At 38.5% G+C, this 12,205-nt stretch overlaps 3 protein-coding genes across 3 annotated transcripts; 1 reads left to right on the top strand and 2 right to left on the bottom strand.

Annotated features, from left to right (window-relative positions):
* Positions 1-208: 208 nt before the first annotated feature.
* On the bottom strand, positions 209-2,083 carry LOC104101436 (LRR receptor-like serine/threonine-protein kinase SIK1). The gene has a single exon (XM_009608878.4). The coding sequence runs from the start codon at positions 1,693-1,695 to the stop codon at positions 472-474; it is 1,224 nt and encodes a 407-aa protein (XP_009607173.1). The 5' UTR covers positions 1,696-2,083; the 3' UTR covers positions 209-471.
* A 7,464-nt stretch (positions 2,084-9,547) lies between these two features.
* Positions 9,548-10,447, bottom strand: LOC104101440 (uncharacterized). Its single transcript, XM_009608881.1, has one exon. The coding sequence runs from the start codon at positions 10,445-10,447 to the stop codon at positions 9,548-9,550; it is 900 nt and encodes a 299-aa protein (XP_009607176.1).
* A 171-nt stretch (positions 10,448-10,618) lies between these two features.
* Positions 10,619-11,248, top strand: LOC104101439 (uncharacterized). Its single transcript, XM_009608880.1, has one exon. The coding sequence runs from the start codon at positions 10,619-10,621 to the stop codon at positions 11,246-11,248; it is 630 nt and encodes a 209-aa protein (XP_009607175.1).
* Positions 11,249-12,205: the final 957 nt, after the last annotated feature.

The raw sequence follows: 12,205 nt of genomic DNA, 5'->3' as shown, positions 1-12,205 counted from the left end.
GCATTGCTATACTTACTACTCCTTTATAACAATAAATTTGTCCTTAATGTAACGGTACGATTTCTAAAATTGTTCAACATGCATATAGATCGAGAAAGGGTGCATTTGTACACGCTGCCATTACCTTCTATCCGCAATTGGAGAACTCTTTCAAACAACCTTCTTTGATCAGCTTGTAAACAACACAATAAAACAAGAAGATAGATAATTTCGTTGAAACTGAAAACCGTAAATTCAATGGTAATCCAAGAAATTGAATAAGCAGCAAATTGTTAGCCAAATGAAAATGCCAAAATTGATAGTCACACTTTGGCTTGCCAGAAAACACAACATACAGGATGGTCACTCTACCCCCTTCCCTTTTACTCTAACTTTCTCTCCTTTATGCACATTTACTTTTTATTTTTTAACCTCATAAAAAATTAATAAATCAACGAATCAAATACAAAGAAACACATTAAAAACCATATTTTATCCAGTAATATTATTTGTTTTGTCACCCTTTTGGCCCTTCCACTCCACACATTGATCAGTAGGCCTACTCTTCTGCTTCCCGGCTTTCAACGGACAAGCGGTCTGAACCGGTGGTATCATGCAATTATACTGCAAACATAATGAACTGCTGACCGGAATTTCCACCGTCGGATTAATCTCAATCCCCGTCAGAAAATTATGCTGTACATACAAAACCTGCATCCCGGCTGATAATAACTGGTCCACCAAAACCGCCGGCACCTGACCAGTGAACCGGTTATTATTCAAATACAAATTCTGCACATTAGAAAACAATGGCGATATCTCCCCAAAAAACCTGTTAAAACTGATATCCACCGTCGGAATACCCACTTGTGAGATTGGTAAAATCGGACCGGTAAATAAATTCCTTTGTAGCTGAAGATTTGTGAGTGGAAAAGTAAACAAAATCCCGGGAATGCAGCCGGTAAACCGGTTCAAGCTAAGATCAAGATAGTTCAACTGGTTCAGCCGAGTTAACAGAAAATCAACTGGACCGGTAAACTGGTTCCATGATAATGACAAGTATTCAAGAGAAGAAGGAAGCGACATAGGCAAAAGAGTACCAGAAAGTTCGTTATGTTTAAGGTCTAAACGGGTTAATCTTTGAGATACAAAAGGTGGGATCGAACCGGACAAATGGTTGTGACAAAGTATAACGTTGGACAATGCTGGAAGTGCACCAATAGCCCAAGGAATATTTCCAGTTAACTGATTAAAGCTAAGATCAAGAGTTTGTAGCTCCCGGAGCTGGCCTAATGACGCCGGAATATCGCCGGAGAGAAAGTTCCGGCTAACTCCAAGAAACCTTAAGTTCTTCAACTGAGACAAACTTTCGGGTAATGCACCGGTTATCCGACCCGGAACTACAGTAAACTCAGCAAGAGAAGAAAGTTTTCCAATAGAAGGATCCAAAGTTCCGGTTAGACCTGGTGACCCGGCTCTCGGGTCACCAAGATTCAATGCAATCACTTTATCTCCATCACAGTAAACTCCAGCAAAATTACAAGGCTCAGAAGTGAAATCCCAAGAAGCAAAATAATTCGAACCGGGTAAATCATCTAAGCCTTTTCGAATAGCTTGTAATGCCAAGAAATCAATAGGGTCTAAAATCCCATGTACAAAGAAACTATTTTTAAGAACAAAAAGTAATGGAGTAAAAAATACAAAGAATGGTACCATAATTACCGTATAGATGAAGAGAAGAATGATACAAAGAAGCTTATATAAGGTAAAGATTGAAACTTTTTGGTTTGTTTGGTTTACTTTTCCGTGAGAAGCAAAGAGTTCTCGTGTCAAATGGGGCCTTGTGAAAGCTTTAATGGAAACCAACAGCAAAGGAAAAAAAAGTAGCTTCACAGAAAAGCAAAGCAAAAGCTTTTGTTTATGGTTGAATGAATGAATCTTATTCAATACAATTGGTATAAGAAATTTGGATTTTGTTTTTGGGTGGCTTAGGAGAGAAGAAGGTGGAAGAAGTGAAATGAGAATAGCAGATACAGAGTTATTGTTTCTACGGTCACTTTCTTGTGTGTGTACAAGACAGGAGGTACAGAGTTAATGTTTTTTCTACTTATTTTTTGTTGTAGTTAATGTTGTGTTTTGTTTGTTCATCGGGAAGAGGTGCGGATGGCCAAACGGTTGTACGTGCCTAGCTGGATATCACGAGCCTGAGGTTTGGAGTGACAGATCATCAGGTTCGGAGATTTTAGGTGATTCAGACGAGGTCCACGTGACCTTATGCTTGCACAATCATCAAAGTGTAATTTTTTTACTCTCTTTATATTTTTTACTTTTCCTTTTTATTTTTTGTTTGTTTATTTTCTGTAGTATAGTTAAGTACTAGTACAAATTTTTACTGCAAATGTATTTTCAATGAAACATTTTTAGATGTCTTTTATTTCTGCCAGTCACTTGCTCTCCAATTAGTTTTCACATCTACTCTAGTTTTTGTGTTATGTTTAGCAAAATGGATAATACATAATTACCATCCCGAGATTGTTTCACTTTATTAGGTTCACTCTTATACTTTGGGGAGTCCTATGACCCCCTTTTGCTTGTTAGAAATGTAATAAGTACAACCTTTTGAGTTTGGCGTAGAGAGTGTAAATCAATCTCTTAAAAATTCATGGTAAAAAGAGTTCTATGTTAATAGGCTCTATACATTAATAGGCTCTATACGACATGAAATTTAATTAGTGGAGCCAATAAATATTAGATACCAAATGGTTATAGAAAGAACTTTAGGCTCTATTTGTTCCATTTAATGCATTTCTTTTATGTATTTATTCAATTTAACATTACCAGATCATTGACAGTTTGTATTAAATTAATTTTGCCATAACTCCATAACCTCCACAATCTCCTTTGTTTTTTTGGTTAGTTACGTATTATGTCTGATATTGCTTTGCTCAGATTACTAGTGGTATGAACTACTATTACTCTGAACCAAATGATTACAGATTCAATGGATCCTTTACTGATTTGAGTATTAGCAGCGACAATGAAAGAAGAAATTAAAAAAAACTAGCAGAATGAGGGAGGTTCCAGAACTAACAAAACCTATAGTAAAGATAAAAGATAAGACTCATTTTTGCATCCTCTCTATATACTAGTCTCCTGTCCATTTATATAGTAGACTCCTCCTTATGTGCCCTTCTCTGTTGTTGCCTTATCTCTAACGGAATGTTCAACGTTGTCCTTGGTAGGGACCACAAAGTTGTCAAGGTATTTTGGTGGACGCACTACCCTGTTGTTGTGCCTCTGCCTAGTCTGTCCTTCAGTGTGATTCATTACATTGCCATTCCCTTGAAGTCGAACCTTGTCCCCAAGGTTCATCTCAGAAAACTTGCGTTGGATAAATGCAGTGTCTTCCCAAGTAGCCTCAGAGGACGGAAGTCTTGACCAACTAATTAAACATTGATCAACCTGATGGCCGCCTTTGGAGATTACACGATGCTGCAGAACACTCTTGGGATGCAGAGTCTTGGAAGAGGAATGGTCTAACAAGTCAATTATCGTGACTTGTTGGGAAGGCTGACCAATGCATTTGCGTAGAACAGATACATAAAAGACGCTGTGTATCCTTGATGAAGCAGGAAGGTCCAATTTATAAGCTACTTCTCCGATTCGCTGGATGATTTGGAATGGACCAAAGTAGCGTCTGCTTAACTTGCTGTAATGTTGAAGTCGGATGGAGAGTTGATGATATGGTCGCAGCCTTATGTACACCCAATCACCTGTTGCAAATGAAATGTCGCGTCTACCTTTGTCAGCTAGGAGCTTCATTCTATCTTGGGCTACTTTGAGATTGTCTTTGAGGTGGGCTAACATCTCATCACGTTGGCGAAAGGATTCCACCACAGCTGGATTACTAGAGGAATCAACCACAAATCGGATAATAGAGGGTTGAGGTCTACCATACACGACCTCAAAAAGGAGTCAATTTGGAGATGTTTTGAAAGGAAGTGTTGTACCAAAATTCAGCCCAAGGAAGTAGTTTAGACCAAGCAGCAGGGGTATCTGCAGTGAAGCAACGAAGATACATTTCTAAATACTTGTTTAGAGCTTCAGTTTGGCCGTCGGTTTGAGGGTGATACGCTGAACTTTTGGCTAATTGAGTACCATGGAGTCTGTTGATTTCATTCCAAAAATTAGATAAGAAAATAGGGTCCCTGTCAGTGATGATCTTGGAAGGAAACCCATGAAGTCTAATATATTCTTGGATGAATAATTCAGCAACCTTTTGAGAAGAAAAGTTAGGAGGCAGAGCAACAAAATGGCCATACTTAGAGAGTCGATCTACAATTACTAGAATCACAGTACGACCATTGGATGAGGGTAAGCCAGTGATAAAGTCCATTGAAATTTCCTCAAAGATTGCCTCTGGGAGGGGAAGAGGCTGAAACAACCCTGATGGATTCAAAGAAGAATCCTTCATTTGTTGGCAGATTTGGCATTCCTGAACAAATTTCTTGATATCTGCGCGCATGCCTTGCAAATAAAAATTGGATGATAATCTATGGAAGGTGCGAGCAATCCTTGAATGGCCTCCGATTTTTGAAGCATGAAATTCATAAAGTAACAGATGGAGAATATTCTGGTCCGGTGGAATTACCAACCTATTGCAATAGAAAAAGAGTCCCTCGTGGAAGGAGAAGTAGGGAAGGGAAGTAGGGTCATTCTCAAGTTGACATCGAAACTCCAATAATGTAGGATCATACTTGTTCAAAGTTTGCAGCCTATCAAGCAAGGCAAATTCAGTGAAAGCAATGGAGAAAAACTGAGAAGTAGGGATGCGGGAAAGGGCATCGGCAGCAGAATTGAGTTTTCCACGTCTATAAATGACATCAAAGTCATAGCCAATGAGTTTGCGAAGCCACTGTTATTGTTCAGGGGTCTGGATTACTTGATTTGTGAGGGACTTAAGAGGTTGCTGATCCGTCAAGATTAAGAATTTGTGACCCAAAAGATATTGACGCCATTTTTGTACAACCTGAGTGATTGCGAACATTTCGCGATGATAGGTGGATGCTGCTTGCATGCGAGGAGAGAGTTTCTGGCTAAAAAATGCAATTGGGTGACGATCTTGAGACAACACTGTTCCTATGCCGGTTCCGGAAGCATCAGTTTCCACCGAAAAAACCTTTTGAAAGTTCGGCAAACATAACATAGAGACAGTGCTCAAAGCATTTTTTAAGCGGAGAAAAGCAGGATGCTCGACCTCAGTCCACCGAAAAATATCCTTTTTTAGAATATTCGCCAGTGGAGATGCTAATCGGGCATAGCCTTTGACAAAGCGACGATAATAACCAGTAAGACCTAGAAATCCTCGTACCTATTTGACAGAAGAAGGAGCATGCCACTCATTGATGACTTCGATTTTCAAGGGGTCGACATGAAGGCCTTTCGCCGAGATAATATGGCCAAGATAGTCAATGGAGGTCTGTCCGAACTTGCACTTGAAGCATTTGACAACTAAAGTGTGTTGGTGAAGCAGGTTAAACACCAATTCAAGGTTTTGAAGATGAGCATAGCAAGAATTGATGTATATCAGAATATCGTCAAAGAAGACGAGTACGAATCGGCGAAGAAATGGCTTAAAAATGGAATTCATAGTAGCCTGAAAGGTAGATGGTGTGTTGGACAGACCAAAAGGCATAACAATGAATTCATAATGGCCCTCGTGCGTGCGAAAGGCTATTTTCTTAATATCATGGGGGTGAACTCTGATTTGATGATACCCAGCAAGTAAGTCCAACAAGCACAGTGTAACTCGTCGAATAGTTCATCAATGGTAGGAATTGGAAATCGATCCTTGATAGTGATGGAGTTCAATGCCTGGTAATCAACACTAAAATGCCAAGTACCATCCTTCTTGCGAACGAGCAAAACAGGGGATGAGTACGGACTTGAACTTGGTCGTATGATACCTGAGTGTAACTTTTCAGCAATGAGATGTTCTATTTTTGTTTTTTGGAAATAGGGGTAATGATATGGCCGCACATTAATGGGTGTCGACCCTAGTAAGAGAGGTATTCAGTGGTCTTATGGTCTAGAGGGAGGTAGGGATGCGGATTGAGCAAAGATATCATAATATGCATCAAGAAGGTTATAGAGGTCAGGTGGTAGGTCAGTGGTAGAAGAAGATGTATGCGGCACTAGTTGTAATTGGAAGAAACAAGAAATAGAGTTTGTGGATTGGAGCCGACAGAGTGCCTGCAATTGGACTTGTTCCACAACTGGTCCAGCATTGCCGGTCCAAGTGACTTGTTGACCTTTGTACTGGAACTCAAAGACCCGAGTGGCATAGTCAGTAACTGTGCGGCCCAAAGTTGCCAGTCAAATTACACCCAAAAAAACATCAGCACCTGCGAACTCAATGACAAAGAAGTCCTCTGTAAGAGTGTAGTCTTGAATTGTTAAAGACAAGGCCTTGACGACTTCCAAAAATTTCAAGATACTTCCATTTACAACCATAACCGAAGATTCGAATGAATCTTCAATTGGGAGCTTAATAAATTTGGCTATTCTAGGGCGTATGAAATTGTGAGTGCTACCCCCATCCAAAAGGACCTGAACGGCGTTCCCATGCACAGAGCCTGTGAATCCTAATGTGGTCGGAATTTGGCCCCCCAGATAAAGCCATGTATCTAATAGATGCGATAGGGTCATCCTCAAGTGGTTGTGATTCTTTTGTTGATTCAACAAAAGGATTATCAGGAGGACCTACCGAAGGGTCATAATGTTCTACGTCAGAGATGAGAAGAAATAATTGCGGCGGTTTGGTGCAACAGTGACCCTTGACCCATTTGCTATCATAATTAAAGCAAAGATTGAGGTCGCATTTGTGTTGGAGCTCCACTGGAGATCATTACTTGTAGGGTACATGACCTAGCCCTGGGATCACGACTGTCGGCATTGTGGTTGCTGGTAGTGCAGAGGTGTTGGGTAGATGAGTAACTCGTTTGGGGGAAAAAAGGGTGGAGTTTGGGGAAAGAGTTAAGCTGGACCTGGGAAGAGATGTGGTGTAAGAGTTGACATTGGGCCAGAAGGAAGAAGTGGGCTTGGGAGAAGCATTTAGACTTGAAAGTTTCTGCACTTGTAGAATAGCGAGGCTGATAGCCTCATTTAAATCTTTGGGCCTGAAGTAAAGGACTTCACTCTTAATATCGGGTCGGAGACCAGAGGTGAAACAATGGAGTAGCATGTACGGGGCCACATCAGTGGATTGATTAGCCAAATTCTCGTACTGAGTCAAATAGTCTTTCACCGTCGATGTCATTTGCAGTTTTGCTAATAAACTCTCTGGTGCTTCCAACGATTTAGGGCCAAAACGAACAAGCAAGGCTCTAGTAAATTGATCCCAGCTATAAATCTGGTGATTCCTGTGCATCCAACGATACCATTCACGAGCTTCCCCTTCCAAATAAAATAGACAAACACTCAGGTGTTGTTCCTCAAAGATGTTGTTAAAATCAAAGTATTGATTTGCTTGAAATACCCAACTCTCAGCGTGTGAACCATCGAACTTGGGTATGTCAATCGTGTTCGATTTGGTACGGCGAAAAGGGTCGAATATGTTTTGTGAAAATGGTGGTGGCCCTAGGTTGGGGTTAAATGGCGGAGTAAAATGGGGATAAGTCGGCGGCTGATAATATGGTTGTGTGGGAGAGAGTGGTTGGTGGCCATAGTGATTTTATGGCAAAAAGTAGTATTGTTGATTGTATAAGGGTTGTTGGTTGTTTTGGGGTTGGTGGTTGTACTAGCTTGGGTGACTATATTGGGGTTGGTTAGTGTATTGGGGATTTTGGGGGTATGCAGGTGTATGTTGATGGTAGTGTGTTTGATATTGAGGTTGTGGGGTATTTTGTGGTAGAACTGGTATTGTAAGGGCAATAGAGGTGGGAGGTGGTGTTACGGTGGAAGACGTAGCGGCGATAGTGGAGGAACTAGGGTGATTTGCGGTGGTCGGAGCATCTGGAGGTTGCTGTTATTTTCCCCGCGTCAAAATTTGTAGCTGACTCTAGATATCAGACAACGTCGTCGATATAGCATCGAAGTTGTGCAAATGCAAAACGAGCTGGTCCTTAATCTGAGCTACTTCGATGTCCAACGATTTTAAGCGCGTCATCGGAGGGTCACCTATTTGGAGAGGAGGTTCAACGAGAGCACCATATAGTATGAACTAATATTACTCTGAACCAAAGGATTACAGATTCAATGGATCCTCTACTGATTTGAGTATTAGCAGCGACAATGAAAGAAGAAATTAAATAAAACTAGCAGAAAGAGGGAGGTTCCAGAACTAACAAAACCTATAGTAAAGATAAAAGACAAGACTCATTTTTGCATCCTCTCTACATACTAGTCTCCTGCCCATCAGAGGCGGAGTTAGGATTTGAAATGTGTGGGCTCTAAATTTTAAGATAAGACGATGACCTAAAACTAATATACAATAACTAGTTGACTAAAGAATGAGTATCGATATTTAATAAATATTTAAAAAGTAACGAACCACACAAACACAATATATGAATATAAATATTATCATTTCAATCACTCGACGACTTGTCATGTTTTGAAAATGATCAATGATCGCATCATTAGGTACACTTTCAAATACTTCATCCTCTATATAACAAACTAAACAATCATTCGAAAAGTCATCACCAATCCTGCTTCGCAAGTCATTTTTAATAAACTTCATTGAAGAAAAAGCCCTTTCGACCATTGCAGTAGCCACATGTAATATCAAACTCAGCTTCACAAGCAAATAAACAAGTCCCCATGTCTTGTGAATATTTGTTTTGACCATTGTCTTTGAGAGATCGCCAAGCTCTTTCAAGTTAGAGAATGCATTGTCCATTTCTCGCACATAGTCAATATAGTTGTCAAGCTCACGACTAAGATCTTCAAGCTTAGAAGCAGTGAACTCATTTGGATAATATGTAGCAAGTTTTATAATCTTGTTTTTATCATAACTTGCAAAAGAATCATCGAGACTCAAACTAGCCATACCAAGAAGAAGATCAGTATTCACTTCACTAAAACGACTGTTAAACTTCGAAAGTTGTAAATCAATAGCAGCACAAAAAATATCTACATGCAAATAATAAAAATATGTAACAGTTGAGCTTTTATGCTTAGACTTTCCAAGACCATACTTCTCATCCATTTTTGGGATCACAATACCATTTTTATCACAAAACAAAGAGACATCTTCCATCAAAGAATTCCATTTAGATTCCCTCATTGTTTGCAATTGCCTCTTTGAGAAATCAACAAGTTTCATAGCACTAATAATATCTTGATCTTTTCTTTGCAGAGCCATATTCAAATCATATGTAATTGCCAATAATTTTAACATCAAATGTAATATACACACAAACTCATAAGATCTTATATCTTCCACTAGACTTTTTGCCAGTGCTTTCTCCTAATAATTTGAACCCTCATTTGAAAGAACTCCAAGTACATGAACAATTGATGAGAATAAAGAAATAAAGTTACACAATGTCTTAAAGTGTAATCCCTAACGGGTATCACCTGGTCTTTGAAGCCCAAGTTCTTGATTTAATCCACTTCCTGTATGTACTTCACCAAGCACTAATAACTCATCTAATTTTTCAGCTTGATCATCTCTAAGCATTTCCCTACACTTATAAGAACCTCCAACAACATTCAAAACATTAGCAAGAATGTCAAAAAATTTATTTATCTCATGGTGTTTCTTTGCAACCGCTACGAGAGTCAGTTGCAATTGATGATCAAAGCAATGTATGCAATATGCCAAAGGATTATCTTTCAGAATCAAAGTTTTAAGACCATTAATTTCTCCTTGCATGTTACTAGCTCCATTATACCCTTGTCTCCGTATTAGAGATGAACTCAATAAATGTTGTAAAAGCAAAAAATATATTATTTTTTGTAATGCATGTGTAGTAGTAGCTTTAACATGAACAAGACCAAAGAATCGCTCAATAAGTTCACCTTCCTTGTTGACATAGCGCATAACAAGAGCCATTTGTTCCTTATGAGAGACATCCTTAGACTCATCAACTAATATTCCAAAAAAATCCCCATTCAAATCTTCAATAATTGCTTTCATCGTTTCTTTTGCATAAGAATTCACAATATCTTTTTGAATTTCAGGAGAAGTCATGATGTTATATTTTGGAGCTTTTTCTAATACCATATTTTTCACATCTTTCTTCCTATCTGCATACCATTTTAAGTGATCTAAAAAATGGCCTCTTCTTGTAGAAGTTATACTCTCATCATGGCTCCAAAAAGGCATTCCTTCTTTCATAAGATATCTTATTACATCAATTGAAGCATTCAAGCGAACTCGATGTTCACTTTTAATTTTTCCAGATTGCTTGTCCAACGAAGTTAGAATGGATTGTGCTTGGTTCATTAAATCTAGCATCATCTTAAAACATCGGTTATGAACACTATTCATGTCACCCACATGTGATTTAAGCCTTTCTAAACCTTTATTCCAACCTCTAAAATCATCCGTTGTGAAAGTATCACCTACTTGAAATTCTTTGATGGAAGATGTCTCTTTGTTTTGTGATAAAATGGTATTGTGATCCCAAAAATGGATGAGAAGTATGGTCTTGGAAAGTCTAAGCATAAAAGCTCAACTGTTACATATTTTTATTATTTGCATGTAGATATTTTTTATGCTGCTATTGATTTGCAACTTTCGGAGCTTAACAGTCGTTTTAGTAAAGTGAATACTGATCTTCTTCTTGGTATGGCTAGTTTGAGTCCCGATGATTCTTTTGTAAGTTATGATAAAAATAAGATTATGAAACTTGCTACATATTATCCAAATGAGTTCACTGCTTCTAAGCTTGAAGATCTTAGTCGTGAGCTTGACAACTATATTGACTATGTGCGAGAAATGGACAATGCATTCTCTAACTTGAAAGAGCTTGGCGATCTCTCGAAGACAATGGTCAAAACAAATATTCACAAGACATGGGGACTTGTTTATTTGCTTGTGAAGCTGAGTTTGATATTACATGTGGCTACTGCAACGGTCGAAAGGGCTTTTTCTTCAATGAAATTTATTAAAAATGACTTGCGAAGCAGGATTGGTGATGACTTTTTGAATGATTGTTTAGTTTGTTATATAGAGGACGAAGTATTTGAAAGTGTACCTAATGATGCGATCATTGATCGTTTTCAAAACATGACAAGTCGTCGAGTGCAATTGAAATGATAATGTTTATATTCATATATTGTGTTTGTGTGGTTCGTTACTTTTTAAATATTTATTAAATATCGATACTCATTCTTTAGTCAACTAGTTATTGTATATTGGTTTTAGGTCATCGTCTTATCTTAAAATTTAGAACCCATACACTTCAAATTCAAGCTCCGCCTCTGGCTACCCTAGAATCAATGATTAAAAATCAAATTTTGTATAAATTATCAAATATAATATATAAGAGAAAAACATGAAGAAAAAAATCATAAAAGAAGAATTAAAGAAGGAAGAAGGGTCTAACTTGTAAGGAAGAAAGTGGTGGCAACTAGCAGCAAAAATCGGTCAATAGAGACAGTCACACGGTCACAGACAGAGGCGGAGGAACCCTAGTTTTTTTTTTTTTGATTTGGGATTTTCATTCGTCCTTGTTTGGAGTTGGAAGGCGTCTGTTTTTTACTTTTTGTTTAGAGTTTTTTCTTTTGTTTATTAGAAAAAAAAAAACTATTAAAAATGTTAGTTTAGAGGAAAGTAAGAGGAATTGTCGTTGGAGTTGTTTGGGAAAACGTCGTCCTTTACTCATTTAGTTTGTGCTTTCTAAAAATATTATAAAAATAATAATAACACACTGCTTACAGAGGGATTCGAACTCGGGTGTCTCACAGCGAACCCACCCCCCTTACCATTGAACCCAGACCACTTTTGTTACTAAGTTCGGCAGTTATATATATAATGTAGTAAATCTTTCAATACAAATACAAGATCTCGAAAAAAGTCACTGGGTTCGCCCAAACCCGCACCCACAACTGTAGCTCCGCCCGTGCTGCCCATTTATATAGTAGACTCCTCCTTATATGCCCTTCTCTGTTGTTGCATTATCTCTAACGGAATATGCAGCGTTGTCCTTGATAGGGATCACAAAATTGTCCGGGTATTTTGGTGGACGCACTACCCTATTGCTGTGCCTATGCC

This window comes from Nicotiana tomentosiformis, chromosome 6 (assembly GCF_000390325.3).
Source record: "Nicotiana tomentosiformis chromosome 6, ASM39032v3, whole genome shotgun sequence".
NCBI lineage: Eukaryota > Viridiplantae > Streptophyta > Magnoliopsida > Solanales > Solanaceae > Nicotiana > Nicotiana tomentosiformis.
The sequence above is the reverse complement of the archived record's forward strand: the minus strand, read 5'-3'. Positions and strand labels throughout refer to the sequence as shown.

Coding starts and splice junctions, on each gene's coding strand:
- LOC104101440 (XM_009608881.1), bottom strand. CDS start 10,447: ATGATGCTAGATTTAATGAACCAAGCACAATCCATTCTAACTTCGTTG.
- LOC104101436 (XM_009608878.4), bottom strand. CDS start 1,695: ATGGTACCATTCTTTGTATTTTTTACTCCATTACTTTTTGTTCTTAAA.
- LOC104101439 (XM_009608880.1), top strand. CDS start 10,619: ATGGATGAGAAGTATGGTCTTGGAAAGTCTAAGCATAAAAGCTCAACT.